Source organism: Bos grunniens, chromosome 12 (assembly GCF_055505025.1).
Source record: "Bos grunniens cultivar Pamir isolate PY7600 chromosome 12, Bosgru_T2T1.0, whole genome shotgun sequence".
Taxonomy (NCBI): Eukaryota; Metazoa; Chordata; class Mammalia; order Artiodactyla; family Bovidae; genus Bos; species Bos grunniens.
The window spans coordinates 54,902,297-54,925,619 of record NC_141176.1 but is presented as its reverse complement, the minus strand read 5'-3'; the positions used below and the strand labels follow the sequence as shown (position 1 = coordinate 54,925,619).

The 23,323-nt window shown below is 37.9% G+C and overlaps 1 protein-coding gene across 2 annotated transcripts in view; it reads right to left on the bottom strand.

Annotated features, from left to right (window-relative positions):
* The window catches only part of NDFIP2 (Nedd4 family interacting protein 2), a 71,578-nt gene that overhangs the window by 4,994 nt on the left and 43,261 nt on the right, over positions 1-23,323 (bottom strand). For both annotated transcript variants that reach the window (XM_086330150.1, XM_086330151.1), the window contains 3 exons: positions 15,943-16,036; positions 5,832-5,956; positions 1,286-1,352 (listed from right to left, as the gene is read on the bottom strand). In XM_086330150.1, coding sequence (XP_086186276.1) covers positions 1,286-1,352; positions 5,832-5,956; positions 15,943-16,036 — 286 coding nt within the window. The remainder of the gene's footprint in view (positions 1-1,285; positions 1,353-5,831; positions 5,957-15,942; positions 16,037-23,323) is intronic.

Below are 23,323 nucleotides of genomic sequence, written 5' to 3'. Positions count from 1 at the left end.
ACCTAGAAACCAATCAAGCAGCAGCTATGGTTTCTCAGCGTTCTGGGGTGTGTGCAACATTCTTCTGGGTATATGACAGCAACATTCCCATCACGGATTAAGCTTTCACATTCCCCTAAATGCTAGATTATGGCTCTGATGAGGAACTGGGGTTATGCCTGCATTCTACTGTGTTCCACAGTTGTCTTCGTAAGACTCTTCAACCCCCTAATATTTATAAGCAAGAATCTCACTCAATGTGCTTAAACACCTAAAAGATATTACAAATGTTTTCACTTTTGAGTAAGAAACTCAGTCAAGCACAGAATCAGTCAGAAAACCAGTAACAATTCAAAAAAAAACTAGTTAAACTTTTGTCTAATCTGACTCCCCAACAAAATCACAAGAGATATACAAATAATTGGAATAATTTCACTATAATTATCAGAAAAAGAATCTAGGCTCTTTAGTGACCTTCGCTGACCACTAAGATTTTGTTTCCTGAAAGATCCTACAGATGCAACAGCAGGACTAAATAAAAATACCAGGAGAACACTGCCACCTACTGAAGTGCTGTTTTCCGGTACAAGTAATTTACTACAGAAATGTGGGCTCTTAAACCTAAAGAGAAACAACCTGTATTTTTCATGTTGGTAAATAAATTTGAAATGTGGATTACAAGTATAATGTGATTTTAAGGTTAACTTAATTATCATACATCTAAAGAGGAAAACATAAGGAAACACAGATTAGAAATCCATAAAATTCATCAATATTAATAAACGATACGCCTGGTAAGAAGAAAACTCAACAGAAGCACTGTGATCATTAAGCATGAAGCCTTCCCTTACGCCTGACTGATTAATGATTAATGCAGAGTGCACTTCAAAAGTGTAAAGAATGTTTCAATGATCCAAAAATAAAATAGGTAGAATATCCAATTAGCCTCCTCTCAACATTTCCTACGATCATTAAAAGAAACTCACACATGTCTATTTTCCAAAATAAATGCTGAAGGCAATTATTTTTTAATCATCTTATGATTTTCAAGTTTTGCAGTATTCAGTTCATTCAACCACTGATTCTTTAAATTGACAGGCTCTGAATTTTAAATCAGAAACCAGAGTGTTATGTAGAACTATCTGGATAGCCAAGATGACGTGTGTTTGGATATGAGAATTTTTCAATAGAAAATTTTTCTTTCACTTAAATAACACAGTATATTTATATCTTACAATTTTAGGAAATACCAAAGTTAAACTAAATGTAAATTAGTCATACTGAAATGCATTAAGAATAAACTTACCAAGTACAAGAAATATCCACCAAAGCCAGTATTGTCCATTGAAATATCCAGTAAAATAATCAGAAAACTATGGAATGAACATAAATATATTTACTGTATTTATGGACCTAAATTTGAAAATCATAGATTAACCTCAGTTTCAGAATGATTTAATTCAAATAATTGTCAGCACATAAAACAGCACAAAAAGAGAAAAGAAAAAAATTACACATAAAATTATTTGAAGAAAAAAAAACTTTTAGAAGTTTTTTATCTGCAAACAAACTTATGCAAAATATTTAAGAAATAAAAATTAGTTTCAAACTGCCTGTAAGGAAGAAAGATAAGTGCTATGTATCCGAATCCAACATTTTTCTCATTAAAGAGTTCACATGTCAGTTCTTTTCTCATAATCTCTCAAAGCCACAACTACCATCCCAAACACACTACAGCAACCCGCTGCTTTAGATATTAACACCAAAAGCCACATTAGTTTAATCTTATCAGATGGGGATGTTCTGCTGACCTCTAAAAAGAAGAGCTTTTGACCTTCTGCACACCCCCTACTGTTAATCACTGCCAAGAATACTAGGCACATAAAGACCCCCAACTCATTAGAGTCTTTTTTATTTTCAAACTAGATGCTCCAGCATTCATTTCCCAACAGTGAGCTGAGAACAGCTAAATGAACCTTGAAGTGGCATTTCAACAGTTCCTATTAGTGGCTGTGGCAGACAGTTTATAAATTCTCTATGAAATGAGAATGTGAACAGACAGATGGAAAGTAGGGTTTGATGACACTGAACATAGGTATCTTTTACTTGATTTGACTGTGGACATGATGATTTATTATTTTTTAAAAGTTTTCTTTTTAAATCAGTCTCATTTTCCTGTTTATCTACTGTTTCTACCAGCCTCCAACCTGAATTGAACTAAAAATGAGTTTGTTAAAAGCATATTTGTCCTCAGATGTATCTATTTCCAAATTTGTACATAATTATTTCCAACTTTTCACTGGTAATTTCCACAAAAGATTTAAAAAAAAATCTTACAGGTTTGGTACGAACAAAACGCTTACAAACTTAAATAACGTTACTGTGTGGGAAAGCACATCCACTAAAGGGTATCTAAATTTTAAAGTAATTTCCCAGGAAGTATGTATAATACATGAACCATGATCTAAGTTCTCAGCTTTGAGTCTGAGAAATTTCAAAAAATAGAGATTTCAAAGTACCACTGTAGATACAAAGCCCATGTATTCCTACACCTTTAAAATATGTACAATGAAAGAAGAATTGGAAAACTGTGAAAATATAGCTTGTAAAGTAGGACAGCTGTATTACTTTTTAATCAAATGATTAATAAGAAACAAAAGGCTTTCATATAGGTTTTAGAGATTATAAGAACAAAAGGAATAAAGAACTAAAACCATACATTTTTACCTAATTCTTAAAATATATTTAATATACAATATCGCCAACAACAGGCAACCAGAAAAGAACAAAGAAATTCTTCACCAGAAGTACCGACCTGCAGCTGTTCTTTATCTGTTCCCAATTAAAGAATATAATTATCTTCATTTTGAAGTCAAAGGGAAAACTCACTACATAAAAAGAATAAACTAATAAGCCTTGGGGCTCATTAGTAAGTTATCAAACGTGTTTCAAAATACTAAAAAATCAGAGGGCTCAGTCAAGTTGTGTTTGGGGTTTTCTTAATAACTCATATTTAGTAGTTAACCACAGGCTGCAAGAAATCAAATTTTGGAAAATAAATTAACGAACAGTAAGAACTAATCTGACTTAAATTTTTGAAATAATTATGATTTTATTTTGTTAATATGACACCAGTATTTTTTTGTTTACTTCCTGCCTACTTTTAAAAGGAATTGTCAGCTTTTACTAAAATATATATGCAATTTTAAACAAATAATAAAAACATTAAAAGCCTCGGAGAGAATCTTGGGCTAAACATATTTACATTAAATGTGAGGCTCACAGCAATTCAGAAACGAAAAGAAAAGAGAAACAAAAAGAAAAGCAGCAATGTGATTTATAAATTACTTATTATCTAATAAAAGGAAATGCCGGGCTTTTAGGAAAAAACCTTTCCCTCAGCACTGAACTCCAAGGAGAATTTATTGCTTGGAGCATTTTAACAAAAGTCAAAGTACAGTCAAAGTTACAGAGGCAGTACAAAATTAGGGAAACGGGCACTGAACGGAAGTCAAGCTAGATTCTAATCCACAAACTGTGGGACACTCAGCAAGCTATTAGACTTTTTATTCTGTTTCATCATCAATAAAATGGCTAGTTTGTCTCCAGCATCACTGACGACACAGGATTATTCGGTGTTTATAATAAATCATACCTGGAACATAGTAAGTGCTCACTGAATGGCAGCTATTATTTTAAAACAGAAGATTCCTTAAAATCCTTTTCTTATATCAATTCTCAATATACACTACAGGTATAACATTAACCTTAACTCAGTAAAGGTATTTTAAAGGGAAACTAAACAAACAAACAAAAAAAGGCGGGGTGGGGGGGGACTAAACAGTCCCAGGGATTAAACTTCATTCTATTAAATTCCTTACAAAACTTTGAGAAACTCCAGTCTTTGAATTTAAGGTCCCATCTTATCACACTGACTGGAGTTGATGAGAAAACAATCTAACTCCTTCGCAACCTGGGGTTCTATGAGAGAATTAAGCCTTAATATACTAGAGTCGAACACTGCATATTATGCATTGATTTATTTTTTATGTTCTAGAATGATACTAGCAATTCAATAACCTTAGGAAAACTGAGAAAGTCAAATCATTTTCCATGTTCTGTGACTCAGACAAGAAATCCCATTTGAATAAAAGTCATTAATTCTATTACTAATATAACCAGGGTTGGACTAGATTATCTAGTTCCAACTCTTGAGTTTTTCCTACTGGTAACTTCTGCAGGGGCAGGGACTGTCTCTTTATCTCTGCATGCCTCATAACACCTAACAGATTTATGCTTGTGGTGAGAACCTACTTTACATTTTTCAAATGAAATTAAAACAAGGAACTGCCAGGGGGCAGTTCTTATAATGGCCAGGTTTTAATCACCTTAAAAGAAGCCAGTTTGCAGGTCCCACCAAGAATCTGGGACTGTTTAATAACCACAGCCTATAATCTGGTCTGAACAGAAACACGGTCTGACAAGATTACTGAAACCCTGGGAAGTAATATAATAAGTTTAAAATTAATGAAAAAACACATAAAATTCAGTTTTAATATTTTTTTTAATGGGTGATTTTCTTAAGATATTTGATAATGTAGGTGCGTAAATGAAGTGTCTGAAGCACTGAAGCTGACATATTAGTATGTGGTTCTACTGAAAATTTCAGGAGGACTTGACTCATTCAATTAGAAGTCATTGTTTAAACAAACATGATTTGTGGAAAGTATATATTTTATTAACCCACATTTATATGTGTGGGTTACTTTTAATAAGAGTAACTAATTAACAAAGCCACTTTCCTAGCTGAAGAAACCAGGGGAAAATCCTTGTAAAAACGAGCCAAAGGGGCCTTCAGGAGGCAAAGGAAAAGAGCTGGGGGAAGGTTATGCTAACAATAGTACTACCTGTGCAATGGTTACAAAAATTTTATTTTTTTGCTGAGATGGGAGAAAGGTAAGAACTTACTGTTATCTCCCTACACATCATTTTGTAAACAACATGAGGGAGACAGGGTGATTTCCAGGAACAACTGGAAAATGAGAAGAAAGGCTTAGAAGGAACATAGGGGTTGAACCCAGGTCTCCCACATTGCAGGGAGATTCTTTACCAGCTGAGTCACAAGGGAAGCCCAAGAATACTGGAGTGGGTAGCCTATCCCTTCTCCAGCAGATCTTCCCAACCCAGGAATCGAACCAGGGTCTCCTGCACTGCAGGCAGATTCTTTACCAACTGAGCTATCAGGGAAGCCGATAAAGGAAAAGATGAGTTCTAATAACTACCTTAAAGGCGTGTACTTTTACTTTTTGGGGCCTTCCCAGTGGATCAGTAAGAGAATATTTAAATCCATGATAATTTCACTAGCCAATGGAAATGTTTACGTCTTAACTAATTCCAGGCAGACCTATGCTTTATCACAATAGTGGCAGCCATGATTCACTGAGCACATACACTTGTGCAGTAACTGGGCAAGGCACTCAAAATATGTCCTGTTCTTACCTCACAAAAATACTGAAAGGCACCTATTATCTATTATGAAGAAACTAACGCTCTGAACAATTTAAAAACTTAAAAGTCAGAACAATGATATAAAAATGATGAGATTCAAACTCAAATTTATCTAATTTCAAAGTTCTTTCCACATACTAACAAGTTCTCATACAATACAGTCAGAAAATGTTCACACCACAGAGATCACTATGATAACTAAGGATAGAAGTTAAGAATTAAGTCTCAAAATAATTGAAATCATATACACAAAATACACAAAATGAACATTTACGAATCACACAGGAAATTTCATGTACTTTAATTTTAGCGATAAAAGTGGTAGAGGCTATCAAGACACTCACCCTGACAATAAGGATCCATTTGATCAATGAAAGGCCAAATCCACAGATGGCACCATACCTTCCAGCGATGGTGTTGGTGATACAGAAGGATAAACAAAATCCAAGCCAGTTGAAAATAAATGCCACTGAAAGCAAGAGAAATAATTCTTTTAAAAGACGACACTGGAAACAAATGAACAGAGACCTAATTCAGAAGACCTGAGTTTGATCCCTGGGTTGGGAAGATCCCTTGGAGAGAGGCATGGCAACACACTCCAGTATTCTTGCCTGGAATTCCATGTACAGAGAAGCCTAGCAGGCTACAGGGCATCATCTCAAAGAGTAGGACATGACTGAGCCACTAACGCCACTACTACTTCGTGGAATATAAATAATACTGCACTGCTCAATGGAAATAGCAGTTCTCTTTCTTTTAACTCTGTATTAATTAAGTCTTCCTTACAGACTGTAGTCTACCTTTTTCAAACTATTTAGTTGTTTACTATCCATTAACAAATGGGTAAGCTTGGTTTCTTGTCAGTTTGGTCAACAAGAATCAATACCTTAGAGCTTACAACCCAAAAGATGAAATTGTAATTTTAAACCAGTTAAAAATTAAGTCACAAAGTGGCTGGCATGCAATCCTACCCAAAAAGTCTAGTCTAAGACACCAGCCGACCAAATCGGCTTTTTAAAAAAGCAGTATTAAAGATGAGCTGAATAAAGTATGTATTTTAATAATAAATAAATTATACTAATGTTCCAGGAGCAAATATTGTTCACAGCCTCCTCCTACCTAACAAAACCTGTGGTTCCCCTTCCCAGGAACCCACCCACTTCTAGAGCCTGCATTTAACGGGTGGCTGGACTCCATACTTAGCCCCCAAAGGTGAGTCCTGAGTAGTCTGGGAAAATCACAAGAGGCCCAAATCCCCTGCCAGTGATTTTATTTTGTAAATAGGACTTCTGAAAAACATTCTTAAAAACACAGCAAGGAGAGAGAGGATGGAATTTAGGCTAAATGACAGGAGCTCTAAATTGATCATTATTGAAGCTGGGTGATGGATATGCAGATGCTTTAATTTTTTTAATTGAAATAAACTTGATTTACAATGTTGTGTGTGCTTATTTTAAATTTTTGGCCACTTCTTAAAGCATGTGGGATCTTAGTTCTCCAACCAGGGATTAAACCCTGCACCCCCTTGCACTGGAAGACTGAGTCTTAACCACTAGACCACCAAGGAAATCCTACAGAGATGTTTAATTTACTCTCATCCAGTTTGAGAATTTCTACAATAAAAGCTTTAAAAAAAGGAAGAAGAAGAAAAAGTAGAGGCCCTTCTTCTTCCACTGGATGTCACATTTAATCATCATACCTGAAACTGTTGCCATGATCCTGCTATCAGCCTGAGAACTAAACCACCATTCTAAGTCTGCTGGGGTGGATTGTGGAGGGGTGGATGGTTAGATGGTGGGTGGGTGGGTTTGTGTGCACGTGAGCATGTATGTGTGTGTGTGTTGTCTTCGTGAAGAAGAAAGCAAAGCAGAGCAAGTCTGTGCCTGAGGTCTGCTTATCCAGAGACTTCTGCTTTTATGAGACAGTCTCCTATGTATTTATAATGGCTGAGTGAGGGTTTTCTACTATTTGTAGCATAAAGCATTCTGACCTGGGATTCTATCCCAGGTCCCTGAGATATAATCAGAGTGCCATATTTATGTTCAAGATATCAATAATATCACAATAATAATAGCAATAATAATAATAAAACTAAAGACCAACTTGAACATAAGTCTTGTTCACTGCTCATCCTCTCACCCTAAATATCTCCAACCAAGCCCCAGGGAGAATAAAGTAAATTACCTAGAGAAATTCTGGTTTTTCAAAATTCTAAAGACCTAGAGGAAATGTTCTAAGGTAAGTTCAAATGAAATGGCTATTTCTTTGAGGGAATGTCCCTACTATTATCATTTCTTCCTTCCTAAAACTTTCTAGATGCAACCTTTTTGATCATTAATGGGAAGCTATAATACATGGTGATGCAATAGCCAGAAAAATCAATTTTGAAATAAGAGATGTGTGTGAGTCACAACTCACTCACTGGATATACAACCCTGGACTCACTGCTGACTTCTGTTGAGCCACAGTTCTCTGATCTTTAAGCACCAACTTCATGAGATTGATAAGACGATTAAATGAGAATGAAAAAGCTTAGCACAGCACCTGGCACACGGTGGTTGCTAAAAAATGTCTGCCACCATCCCTATACATACAAAACGATCTCTTCACATTAGAGTGGGCCCCATCTTTCCTGCCAAAAACATTTCAGGAGACACTACTATAAATAAAGAGTGTGGAAGTGTGGAAGTCGCTCAGTGGTGTCCAACTCTGCAACCCCATGGACTGTAGTCTGCCAGGCTCCTCTGTCCATGGGATTCTCCAGGTAAGAATACTAGAGTGGGTTGCCATGTCCTCCTCCAGGGATCTTCCCGACCCAGGGATCAAACCTGGGTCTCAGGCACTGCAGGCAGACCCTTTACATCTGAGCCACCAGGGAAGCTATACTATATAAAGCTTGTTTATGCTCTAATTTTAGCTACCATACTGGACAACACAGATAGAACATTTCCATCGTTCTAGAATAATCTATTGCATATAGCAGCTCTCTAACTAACTGGCTAATATTTGTGTTAACTGTGGGGAAAGCAGATAACAAAACCAGTTTCATATCTATTTAAAGAACTGACATTATCAAGCAGCAGCAGAGATTCCCAACTGGTTGCTATATATGTGCTAATGACAAGCTGAGGTATTTCTCTCCTCAACCCTTAGGGCAGGCAGGAGAGGTCTGAGGCAGAGGACAGACACCTCCAGTCCTGAGCACCCCATCCCAGTGTGCTATGAACATTCTATCATTTTGCAAGTATCTCATGTCACAGGTATCTTCCTATATCAAAACACAGGAAGCATTGACAGAGAAATCCAAAACAGCAAAATATTTCCAAAGTGTTATTTTTTTTGTACCACTGAGCATGTATATGTTTAGCTTTGGGGGGAAAAAGCATTTAAACACTGTCCAGTTTCTTCAAAATCAGACCTACCACTATCTACTAGACATATCATTGTGCCCCAAAGAGGAACAAGATTCAAAAGGACGAAAAAGTACTTAATGAGGTGTCATGTTTTCTTTATGGGCTCCACCAGCAGTATGAATTCCTATAAACTGTGCTCATGTGATATAATTTGTTACTGACTGAACTGCACTCGCCTCGAAACTTGTAGATTAAAGTCCTAACCCCCCAGTGTGACTTATGTAGAGACAGGGCCTTCAGAGAGGGAGTTACGAGTACCTGAGGTTATAAGGGTAAAGCCGTAATATACAGGACTGGTGTTCCTACAGGAAGAGGGAGAGATGGCAGAGAGTTCTCTGTGCACACACGCAGAGGCGAGGCCATGTGAGGACACTGCAAGAAGACAGCCATCTGCAAGCCAGGAGGAGAACCCTCACCAGAAACCAAGTTTTCTGGCTCTCTGATCTCAGACTTCTAGCTTCCAGAACCGTGAGAAAATAAATTTTCATTGTTTAAGCCACCTAGACTGTGATATTTTGTTACAGCAGCCTGAACAGACAAACATGTAACTTAATCACCTTTAACTGCTCTCACATACACAGGCACTAGTTAAACAGAGCTGTGACTACTGAAGCATAGATGGATTCACTTTTTATGCCCTTTGGCCTATAAGACAGAAAGTAAAGATGAGTAAGTCTTTAAGGTACAGAAAGGGCAGAGCATTCCATTCTGGATCCTCACAGGGTCCCCAGCCTCTGGGATCTAATGCCTGATGATCTGAGGTAGAGCTGATGTCACAGTTGAAATAAAGTACACAATAAATGCAATGCACACGAATCATCCCAAAACCATCCCCCCTCCTCCCTGGTCTGTGGAAAAATTGTCTTCCATGAAACTGGTCCCTGGTGCCAAAACGTTGAGTACTGCTAAGACACGTCTGAATCGTCAGGAAAAGGATTTAATAAACATACACTAAACCTCCGGTATGGAAAATCCATAAAAGAATGTGTAGTAGAGACAGATGAACAGATATCAATACATGCCTAAGAGAGAAGACATGAATACTTTTCTTTCAGCTCCACCTTCATTCATGCATGTTCCGCTAGAGAGCTAGAACAAAATAAGGAAGCTTAAAAGGTGTAGGGATGGGACTTTCCGGTCGGTCAAGTGGCTTTGACTCCACACTTCCAATCAGAAGTCTGAGATCAATGAGTCAGAAAATTCCATTTCTGGTGAGGGTTCTCTTCCTGGCTTGCAGATGGCTGGTTAGGGAACTAGATCCCACATAGCACAATTAAAAATCCACACGCCACAAATGAAAAGATCCCACAGACAGCAGTGAAAACTGAAGATCCTGCATGTCGCAACTAAGACCCGGCACAGCAAAATAAATCAGGTCACCTATTCCCAACACAGCAAGGCCCAAGATGGAACCCAGAGAAGCAACAGGTTCATATAAGCTATACTCCTGTGGAAAAGTAAGATTTGGGGGAGTAAATAACAGGGAAGTAGGAAAATTAGCACAGGAAAGTTGGTAAAGTATGCTTAGTGTTGCTCCAATTATAATTCTCTGCTTGCGGTCCTTTTTTTTTTTTTTTAAGAGCAAATAAGGCAGGTTTAGACAGGTGAATGGCATCTGAAAGAAGGCTGCCAATCAACTGACTTACTGGAACTGAGAGGAAGGAGAACACCACCTGCTCTTAACAGCACTCATAATTCATGGCATTTCACGTATACTAACTCATGGGACCCTTACATTAGCCTTTGAAGAAGGCCGAGATCAGAATTAATTCCCTTTCACAGAAGGGCAATTACAACTCAGAACAGTTAGGCTCCACACACGAAGTCACAAGGTAAGTAAGAAGCGTTGTAGGTAGGACTGTGGCACCCAAGTCTTTTTCTTTTTTTTTTGCAACCAAGTCTTTTACACCTGTATACACTGATCATTTTATATATATACCTTCCACCTACCCAAAGAATTTGTTGGGTAATCAGAAAGCAATACTATATACTATAGTTTATCCATTAACTAGTATGGCTACACTTTTACATTTTCAATAGCCACAAGATATGTATTAATAGTAAAGGGAAAAGAGTAACTCCACAGTGAAGAAAGCTGGCAGACACCACCTTATCCTGATGAGAGTTAACATCACTAGTAATAAGAATTCTAGTAATAAGATACCCAGTAATAAGGTATCTAGATCATTGCCTTCTGATATGATGCACTGAAAACACAGCATTTCTGTGGTGTTCTGGGGGGGGGGGGAAGGGCGATGCAAAGTGGGGCCGAATGTACCACCTGAATCTAATGGAAACATTAGCTAAATCCAAATTGAAAGACATTTCACAAAATAACTGACCAGGATTCTACAGAAGAATCAAAATTGTTACAAAACAAAGACAGACTAAGAAACTGTTCTGGATTGAGGCAGATGATGGAAACACAGAGGCTAATGACTTCCCTGGTAGCTCAGATGGTAAAGCCTCTGCCTACGATGCAGGAGACCTGGGTTCAATCCCTGGGTCGGGAAGGTCTCCTGGAGAAGGAAATGGCACCCCACTCCAGGATTCTTGCCTGGAAAATCCCATGGACAGAGGAGCCTGGTAGGCTACAGTCCATGGGGTTGCAAAGAGTCAGACACAACTGAGCGACTTCACTTCACAATACAATGTGTAATCCCAAAATAGATGCTAGACCAAGAAAAAGACATCCGTGGGACAGCTGGGAAAATCTGAAAAAGGTCTACAAACTAGTCAGTGTTATTTCATGATGTTAATTTAACTTCCCAATGTTGATCACTAAAGTTATGTATGTTAACACTTGGAAAAGCTGGATGAAAGCTATATGCCAATTGTACTGTTTCTGCATTTTTCTTCCTAAATTTGAAATTATTTCAAAAATGAAAAGTTTAAAATGTTTAAAACAATTTGATACTTGCTCTGGAAACAAACAAGTGAATATTACAAATGAATGAACACCAATATAATACTAACATTAAGCACTTATTAATTTTATCAAAGAAAAATCCTCATTATATATGAATGCACCACATTTCAAATAGACCCAAAGAATAACTGATTTTACTATACTTGATTCTGAACTGCATAAAGGCAAATTTCTGTCTCATCCTTATGCAATTCTCTTTATTTAAACTATCAACAGTTGAGAAAAACATGAAGCTAACAATGTATTAATTTTCAGACATTTCCAATAAACTACAAGCAATGAAATGACCAAAAAATTATTTTCCTTATAAACAGAACAAATTCAATAAAATTTAATACTTCACAAATATTATGAGTTTCTTAAGGTACAGTTACAACTCTTATATATCTCCCCTTTCTAGATGCAATTACAATACATGAGCCCAAAGCTGTATAAAAACCTAGCTTTATATGAAGAGAGTAAGTCACTGATGCCTAACAAGGCAATCAATGTGTGGTACCCAGATAACCTCTTTAAGAACTATCGTTTATATGACTCATCCATGGTAGGTACTTGAAAGTACTTACTGAATAAAGATATTCAATATCACTAATCATTGGGGAAATGCAAATTAGACCACAACTAGATACCACCACATAACTATTAGATTTCTAAAATTTTTTAAACTCTCAATACCAAATGCTGATGAGGATCGGAGCAATAGGAACACTCATTCACTGCTGGTGGGAATGCAGAATGGAACCGGAAGAATTTCTTACAAATCAGAGTTCACATTTCAAAACATCTTTCTAATTCTTTTTAAACTTACTTGAAAGTGAAAGTGAAGTAGCCCAGCTGTATGAGACTCTTAGCGACCCCATGGACTGTAGCTTGCCAGGCTCCTCTGTCCATGGGATTTTCCAGGCAAGAATACTGGAGTGGGTTGCCATTTCCTTCTCCAGGGGATCTTCATGACCAGCGGTTGAACCCGAGTCTCCAGCACTGCAGCGCAGACTCTTTACCGTCTAAGCCACCAGGGAAGCCCAATTTACAAATAACCTAGTATCTCTTTAACTATGTTTCCCTCAAATCTAAAATGGGAATAATCCAAGTGATTAATTATTATGATAGCATGCTGATATGAAGACTCACACATGGTACAAAAGGACAAACCTCAGAAAAAGTTTTCTAAGTAGAATATAGATTACGTTTTTAAGCACGAGAGTTCAAGTAATTTCCACAGAATGTCACTTATCCAATGAACCAAACCTTAATTTCTAGCTTTTAACTAACAGACATATAACTGACTTCTATTTCATTCCCTTTGAGAGAAAATCTGTTAAAAGTAGGCTCAGAGCGGTGACACTTCAAAGGATTACGAGAAGCAAAGCATCATCAGGGAATATACACATTTCTTTCTTTACATTTTCTGAACATGAGCAAGCAGTTATCTTACCAAATTTACGTGTAAACTTTAAGGTTACATGTAGTAAGAGACTGAATTGTGGATGGTGAAAACAGAGAAAGTAAAATTAAACCAACAAAAGGTTTAAATTGAAACATTCTTCGTGAAAATCACTAGTTTTATTTGCACAACTTATATAATCTGAAATGTTTAAATTATAAACCATGTTAAAGAAAATCTATTTCCAGACCTTAGAAATAGACAGCAGAACAGAATCTAAGCAATAGCTTGTTGCTGTTTAGACGCTAAGTCATGCTCAACTAGCTGCTGCTGTTAAGTTGCTTCAGTCATGTCCGACTCTGTGCGACCCCATAGACGGCAGCCTACCAGGCTCCTCTGACCCTGGGATTCTCCAGGCAAGAATACCGGAGTGGGTTGTCATTTCCTTCTCCAGTGCATGAAAGTGAAAAGTTAAAGTAAAGTTGCTCAGTCATGTCCGACTCTTTGTGACCCCAGGACCTGTAGCCTACCAGGCACCTCTGTCCGTGGGATATTCCAGGCAAGAGTACTGGAGTGGGTTGCCATTGCCTAGCTACTGTATAGTTTAGTGTGTGGAAAATGTAGCATGTTGCAATTTGTGGACAGCCACTAGATGGCAGTGACTACAAATAAATCTGAAGCACTGGCCTATAGCCTTTACCCAAAGAATGTATCAGGAAATGAAGGTGACAATTTATATAATCTTACTCTTAAAATATCAGTGCAGTATTTGTCTACAAAGATTCCTATTCTAATAGGAAGCATAAAGATATAAATTGTATAAATTTAATTTAGGAAAACTGTAATAATAGGCAGATAATTCACATTAACACATTAAATGTAAACATTTACATTCATATCGATTAATATACCACCACTGACCAAAAACAGAGCCAACCAAGTGCCTACGTTACTGTGCATTTACAACACTGGTGTATCAGGAAAATGCTTTCAGACCTAAAAACACACATTGAGAAGAAGATAGCACAGTTAAGTGAAATACAGAAATGCAGAGATGATAACTAAGCTCAAGTCAAATAATTAGATGGTGTCAAATAACATGTTTTTATTTGTAAGAAACAGGTATTTGTACTACAAGTAATTATAATAAATTTAAATTCTTCCTTTACCAATTAAGATTTCTTAAAAGACAACCATGAAAGGAATTAATGTTTACGCTACTCTTTTTGTAAATAAAATATGTGGGAAGGCTGTTATTAATATAAAGAATTACCAGGTGAACTAAGAAAAAAATTAAGGTTTACTAGACTAATAGTACAAAGAAGAATTATTTTGTAGCCAAAGTGTGATTTTCTTTTTCATCATACTAAACATGTGTGCATTAATCACTCAGTCGTGTTCGACTGTTTGCAACCCCAAGGATTGTAGTCCACCAGGTTCCTCTGTCCATGAAATTCTCCAGGTAAGAATACTAGAGTGGGGTAGCTGTTCCCTTCCAGGGGATCTTCCCAACCCAGGGATCAAACCCAAGTCTCCTGCATTGCAGGCAGATTCTTTACCCTTTGAGCCACCAGGCAAGTCCCGTACTTAACATATCTAATGACAAATTGTAACTAAAACCACAGGATATAAATATTGCATATACATTATCTGATTGCCAACCTGAATATAATTTAGTAAATCCGAAGAGGAAAATATAACTGCCTGCACATCCACCCACATACTTCTGATACTTCCATTCTTCAGAAGATGAAATGCAAGAAAGAAAAGAAGCAAGAAACCATTTCAAAATGGAGGAAAAGGTAACTGAATTTTTAGACTCAGAAGTAACTCAACTCGGGAAGTATATATTTTCCATACTGCCTATTATTAAAGCTGAATGTGGTACTTTAAGTAAAACATTCCTCAGTTTTATTATTAAAATTAACTATACAGTTGAAATACATTAAGTCAGCATGCTATCAAAGAAGGTATGAAAGCTTGATCACTTAACTAGTTGAGGGCAGAAATTAACCCTATCATAATCTGATAAATTTACTTATCCTATTAAATCTGATAAATCTAAGAATTATTTTAGTAATTTAAACAGTTTGAGTGTCACATTATTATTTACTGAGTGTACTATGTGCCAATTCCTGAGTTAGGAATTGGAATAATGAAGACTATAACGAAGTCTTCTTAAAGCATAATCTACTTTATAAAGTCCAATGCTAAATTAAGAATGTTGCAAAATGTTAAAATAACTATTACTCAGGTTTCTGGTCTTCTAGTGATTCGCCATTCTCCACAAATAGGACAAACTCATATTTCTATGTCTCAAATCACACTGTCCCATTTGCCCAGACTACCTCCTGTTTTAAGACACTCAAGTGGATGTTCTCTGTTCCAAAAACAGAATTTACCATTTCATTATACATATTCCTATGGCCCCAAATGGACATGTAGAATTTCACATACAAAAACATATCTAGCTTTCAATATGCTTATATGCATCTCTATATAGTAAGCATCCAGCATAATAACTGCAATATAAAGTTACCTGCTAGGTGCTGAACAAATTCAAGGACTTGCATCATAACATATGATCAGTTAGTTCAATATCAAGAGCAATTTACATTTTAAACAATGTAACACACACTGACAATACTTGTCTTCCTTCACTGCCCACATTAAATACACAGACAACTAACACCTGCAAGAAAAAGGTCTGGAAATGAAATATTACTTACTGAAAAATGCCAGCATGAAAATCCCATCGTTACCCACTCTGAGCTGGTCTGGGTCATTGAAGTCATCTCTTGGTGGACACTCTTCCTCTTGAATCTGTAAAAAATTCACCATTAGATTAGTTCACTAAACTAATTACAACTTTATTACCTTAAGTGAAAAGATAAAAATTTAAATAAAGTCTAATGTCCTCAATGTAATGTATAAGCAAAATGAAATGATACAATGTCTGGCACATAATAAGTACTCAAAAAATGTCAGTAGTTATTAGTTTCCATGGGCACCCTTGAAAAGAGTAACTTTGAAAGAGAACACAAAAAAGGTAAAAACTGAGTAACACTGTATTAACGAAAATATCACAAAAGAAAGATGTGACACTGCTACCTTAGTGTCAAAGTGAGAAAGGATTTTTCATAATCAACAGTGAACTCTGATACAAACTCCATGGTTGGCAATCTGGCAATATATATCAAAAATTAAAATGTATACATCCTTTGACACAGTAACTCCAGCTCTTGAAAATCACTTGTAAGAAATGATGTATTAAAGACAATTCACTGCAGCAATGTTAATAAAGGTAAAAAATCAGACAAAATATAAATGCCCATCAGTAGTGGGCTACTGTCAGGAGACAATTATCTGTGAGTCTTTGATGTTTCTACATCTTCCAGGTAGAGGCACTGGCTCTGTATTATCTTTTCAAGGATGTTTATATAGTATACAGCTTTGAGTCAGACAAACAGTATCTCCCTCCAGAGCAGGGCTCCCTGGTAGCTCAGTTGGTAAATAATCTGCATGCAATGCAGGAGACCCCAGTTCCATTCCAGAGTCTGGAAGATCCCCTGGAGAAGGGATCGGCTACCCACTCCAGTACTCTTGGGCTTCCCTGGTGGCTCAGCTGGTAAAGAATCCGCCTGCAATGCAGGAGACCTGGGTTCGATCCCTGGGTTGGGAAGATCCCCTGGAGAAGGCAAAGGCTACCCACTCCAGTATTCTGGCCTGGAGAATTCCTGGACTATACAGTTCATGGGGTCACGAACAGTCAGACATGACTGAGTGACTTTCACCAGAGCAGAGAGGCAGTTGTGCTTATTGACCATTAGAAAATATTGGGTTCCCCTAAACTCAGGGTTCCACACTGCAACTGGAGGCATTGCTGGCCTTGTTTGAGCTGCCCTGTGGGACCTGAAGCTCGGGAAACTGGTGAGCAAATGATAATACTCTGACTACTACTGCTGCTGTGAATAATAAAGTTTCTGTCTGATGTCTTCTGTGAGCATCCACCAAACTGTGACAAGCTAATTAGACAGCTTACAAGTAGGGTAAAATCTCAGACCAGTGATAATTCTGAGACCAATGAAACAAATTATTATACATTGAAAGGAGAGGTAAGGTACGGTGGCTATACAGATATCTCATAGAGCAGTGTTTCAGGCAGAGGGACAAGCCAGTGCCAAGGTCCTAAGATAGAATCAGACCTGGCATGTTACAGAAATAGCAAGGAAGCTGACATGGTTGAAACCAATGAGAGCAAACAGGAAGAAATGTCAGAGAGTCCACGAAAGGACCCAGAGCTTTACTGAGTGAACTAGGAGGTCTCACAGAATTTTTAACAAATAAGTGACATGACCTGATCTACAAATATATTATCTCCATGTTACATACACGTAATCTCTCCTGGGTGTTTTGTTTCAACTTTGTGTTGGTACAGACAGAGCTCAGAGAAGCTAAGTACCCTGCCCAAGATCACATAATTAGCTAGGTCAAGGCAGGACTTGAACCCAGGATACCAACATTCTTTCCATCCAAGCATGGCTGTCTCACTATATATATTGCTTTCCTGAAGGAAAAAGATTTTCAAAACCATACTGCTCATTATTTAGGCAAAAAGATCCCTTAAACTCTGCAATCCTATATCCAAGGCAACCTTCTGATGGTCAGTGTAATCACTAGCAATGATTAAATACATATTAATAAATTTTGTATCATTTTAAGCTAATTCAAGAAAATAAACACTAAAGCACAGTAGGAGCTCCAAAAACACACTATCAATATAATGGCAAGCATAAAATATTTCATATTCTTCTGAAACACCAGTCCAGTCCAAGAGATTTTACCATAGGGACATCATTTTTACAAAGATAGGCGACATATACACAAAGATATCCTTTACAACATTAACACTGGAAAACACACTCTTGAAAAGATTCTAACTGTTCACTAAAGAGGAATGGGCCCTATATTAGAGTATATTGATTCCATGGAATCTCACTCAACCATTAACATAACAGAAAATACATAAAATGCTTTAAAAAATGAAAGATGGAAGCTACACAATAATTTCAATTACATTAAACACTGACTTAGAAGACTTTTTAAGAAAAAATTTAAAACAAACAGCTGTCTTAGGACAACAATAGTATTTTTTCTAATTTCCCACACTGGCTATTTTAAAGAAAGCATTCATTAACTTAATTAACTGTTATTTCTTAAACACCAAGGATGTGCTAGGTAATAGCTAGGTATTAGAAACAGTCTTGGGGTTGTGCATAATTTATCAAGTGCCAGCTTTTGTGTCAAAATTGTACTCACATAGAATTTTAAACAAGGTACAAAAAAATGAATCCTATCCACTATATTCTTATAAGATGAGACTAAGTGGCAAGCCATGTTTAAAAGTTTTATAAAGTGAATTATGTGAAATTCAAATATTTTTCATCAGTTCAGTTCAGTTCAGTCACTCAGTCATGTCCAACTCTTTGCAACTCCATGAACCACAGCACGCCAGGCCTCCCTGTCCATCACCAACTCCCAGAGTCCACCCAAACCCATGTCCATTGAGTCGGTAATGCCATCCAACCATCTCATCCTTTGTCGTCCCCTTCTCCTCCTGCCCTCAATTTTTCCCAGCATCAGGGTCTTTTCCAATGAGTCAGCTCTTTGCATCAGGTGGCCAAAGTACTGGAATTTCAGCTTCAACATCAGTCCTACCAATGAACACTCAGGACTGATTTCCTTTAGGATGGACTGGTTGGATCTCCTTGCAGTCCAAGGGACTCTCAAGAGTCTTCTCCGACACTACAGTTCAAAAGCATCAATTCTTCAGCGCTCAGATGTCTTCACAGTCCAACCTTCACATCCATACATGGCCAGTGGAAAACCATAGCCTTGACTAGACGGACCTTTGTTGACAAAGTAATGTCTCTGCTTTTTTAATATGCTGTCTAGGTTGGTCATAACTTTCCTTCCAAAGAGTAAGCATCTTTTAATTTCATGGCTACCATCACCATCTGCAGTGATTTTGGAGCCGAGAAAAATAAAGTCAGCCACTGTTTCCACTGTTTCCCCATCTATTTGCCATGAAGTGATGGGACCAGATGCCATGATCTTAGTTTTCTGAATGCTGAGCTTTAAGCCAATTTTTTCACTCTCCCCTTTCACTTTCATGAAGAGGCTGTTTAGTTCTTTCTATTTTTCATAGAAATATTAAAAATGGATAATGCATTTCAGTAAATCTACTGAGTCATCACATAATCATACCTGCAACCCTACACAATAAAAATAAGAAACAGCAGAAAATTGTTTCCAAGTGTCCTGACTACCTACATTCCCCCAATGAAACTGGGTTTAAGAAATAAACTTTCAGTTAATCCAGTTGAGATTTATTTACAACTGAAGTACTCAAGTGCTAATCAGATCAGTTTTTTATCCAAATCAGGTATAGAAACTCATACTCGATGATAAGCTGCAGACAGAGGGTGCTGGAGCAGGGGGACAGAAACAGACAAATTTGAAAGATTTTTTACAAGGGTCAAAGTTAGTTTCTTTGTACAACTCTGTTTCTACTTTCCACAAAATTTTCCACAATCTTCATAAGCTAGAGTTAAAATGGTCTCAGAAACAAGTAAAAACAGAAAACTTTTCTGTATGGGCATATTCCAATTCAGGCAGAGAATCAAATTACTTTCTAAAACAAGACACTGGAAATGACGACAGTGAGGGGTTCTAACAGTAACACTTCAGTTTTCTCTCCAAAAGGTAAAATTACTTCTATCTCAAGACACAGAGAACAAGACTTAATGACTCCTACTTTCTCTTTAGTTTTGATCCAATAGAGTGGAAGTTAGGGCAATAGAGGACGTAAGATCCTTAACATCCTTTACTGGAGTTGGTACCCATCCCTTTCTCTAGGGGATCTTCCCAACCCAGAGATCGAACCTGGGTCTCCTGCACTGCAGGCAGATTCTTTACCATCTGAGCCACCAGGAAAGCCCTAAAGACCTTTACCATTTCCAAAGTTCCCAGGGAGACATTCTCTGAGAAAAGGAGCCACTGTCCCACGTCACCAAGAAAGTGTGTGCATGTATATACAAACGCGTACATAAACACACATGCACTAATAAAAACTCCACACCTTACAGATCTGTCCTCCTGCTCTATAATTCTCTCCTCCCAACATCAAAAATCCTTACTGACTGAGTATTTTTATGCCATGGTCTTAATAGAAACTTACTTAACTCTCAGACGGAAAATGCATCAATAATAAATTTGCGGTTTACTATCTTTACTTATGTGCCCAAAACTACTTATGATGATGTTTAACTCTGTGTGTGCTGGAGGACGGGAGTGGGAGGAGGTGTGGAGACGGTTGTGACTGATGAAAGAAACCCGACCGCTCACCCATCAGACAATCTACTTGTTGGGCGCTGGCCTGTTGGTGGCAGGGTGAGAATGCTGCACATACAAACATGTTCCTCCCCGCCTTGGCCCCTCACCTCATTCCAGCTTTCCTCCATGACATAATATTTTGTGTTCTTTTCCTGAACAGAATGGGGATGAATCCAAGATTTGAAATGACACCTCTAAAGTCTAAGGCAAGAAAAAAAGGTAACAAACTCTAGTCCTGCTTGCAGCCATGGTAAAATGTAATTCCCCACTTTTTACATGACTGAAGAACAATAGCATACATACATCTCATTCCCTTTTATCGAGATAGCCACTCCTTTACCAGAACAGGAAATAACATATGCATCTATCACTGACTCAATTACTAAGACAGGGAAGATGGGGGAGAAAGGGTGCTGGAATCTTTGAGCATCATTCCCAAATTCTGGGGTGGCATGTGTTCAAAGGACAGGAAAAAAAAAAAAAAAAGTGAGTTGACAAACATAAGTTTGTAGGCCTGGTAAATTCTTTCTTTGTGTTTTAACCTCAGTTCAGTTCAGTTCAGGTCAATCGCTCAGTTGTGTCCAATTCTTTTCAATCCCATGGACTGCAGCACACCAGGCTTCCCTGGTCCATCACCAACTCCCAGAGCTTACTCAAACTCATGTCCATTGAGTCGGTGATGCCATCCAACCATCTCATCCTCTATCGTCCCCTTCTCCTCTTGCCTTCAATTTTTCCCAGCATCAGGGTCTTTTCAAATCAGTAAGTTCTTCACATCAGGTGGCCAAAGTACTGGAGTTTCAGCTTCAGCATCAGTCCTTCCAATGAATATTCAGGACTGATTTCCTTTAGGATTGACTGGATGGGTCTCCTTGCTGTCCAAGGGACTCTCAAGCGTCTTCTCTAGCACCACAGTTCGAAAGAATCAATTCTTTGGCGCTCAGCTTTCTTTATGGTCCAACTCTCAACATCCGTAAGTGACTACTGGAAAAACCACAGCTTTGACTAGACAGACTTTTGTTGGCAAAGTGGTATCTCTGTTCTTCAATATGCTGTCTAGGTTTATCATAGGTTTTCTTCCAAGGAGCAAGTGTCTTTTAATTTCACGGCTGCAGTCACCATCTGCAGTGATTTTAGAGCCAAAAAAAAAATAAAGTCTCTCACTATTTCCATTGTTTCCCCATCTATTTGCCATGAAGTGATGGGACCGGATGCCATGATCTTCGTTTTCTGAATGTCGAGTTTTAAGCCAACTTTTTCACTCTTTTCTTTCACTTTCATCAAGAGTCTCTTTACCTTTTCTTCATCTTCTGCCATAAGGGTGGTGTCATCTGCATATCTGAGGTTATTGATATTTCTCCCAGCAATCTTGATTCCAGCTTGTGCTTCTTCCAGCCCAGCGTTTCTCATGATGTACTCTGCACGTAAGTTAAATAAGCAGGGTGACAACATACAGACTTAATGTACTCCTTTTCTGATTTGGAACCAGTCTGTTTTTCCATGTCCAGTTCTAACTGTTGCTTCTTGACCTGCATACACATGTCTCGGGGGCAGGTAAGATCTGGTATTCCCATCTCTTGAAGAATTTTCCATAGTCTGTTGTGATCCACACAGTCAAAGGCTTTGGCATTGTCAATAAAGCAGAAGTAGATGTTTTTCTGGAACTCTCTTGTTATTTCGATGATCCAACGGATGTTGGCAATTTCATCTCTGGTTCCTCTGCCTTTTCTAAATCCAGTTTGAACATCTGCAAGTTCACAGTTCATGTATTCTTGAAGCCTGGCTTGGAGAATTTTGAGCATAACTTTGCTAGCATGTGAGATGAGTGCAACTGTGCAGTAGTTTGAACATTCTTTGGCATTGCCTTTCTTTGGGATTGGAATGAAAACTGACCTTTTCCAGTCCTGTGGCCACTTCTGAGTTCTTCAAATTTGCTGGCATACTGAGCGCAGTGCTTTCACAGCATCATCTTTTAGGATTTGAAATAGCTCAACTGGAATTCCATCACCTACACTAGCTTTGTTCCTAGTGATGCTTCCTAAGGCCCACTTGACTTCACATTTCAGGATGTCTGGCTCTGGCTCTAGGTGAGTTATCACACCATTGTGGTTATCTGGGTCAAGATCTTTTTTGTATAGTTCTTCTGTGTATTCTTGCCACCTCTTCTTAATATCTCTGCTTCTGTTAGGTTCACACCATTTCTTTCCTTTATTGTGCCCATCTTTGCATGAAATGTCCCCTTGGTATCTCTAATTTTCTTGAAGAGATCTCTGGTCTTTCCCTTTCTATTGTTTTCCTCTATTTCTTTGCATTGACCACGGAGGAAGGCTTTCTTATCTCTCCTTGCTATTCTTTGGAACTCTGCATTCAAATGGGTATATCTTTCTTTTTCTCCTTTGTCTTTAGCTTCTCTTCTTTTCTCAGCTATTTGTAAGGCCTCCTTAGACAACCATTTGTAAGGCCTCCTCAGACACTAAAAAGAGATACTTCATGTCAAAGGGCACAGGAGAAGCCCCAGCAAGATAGTAGGAGGGGCAAAATCATGTTTAGAATCAAACCCATGCCTGCCAGAGACGCTCGGAGGGCTCAAACAAAACCTTGTCCTCACCAGAAGACCCCACAGAGACTGAGCCAGACCTGCTTTTGAGTGTTTGAGTGTCTCCTGCGGAGGTACGGGGCCAGCAGTGGCCTGCTGCAGGGGCAGGAGCTCTGGGT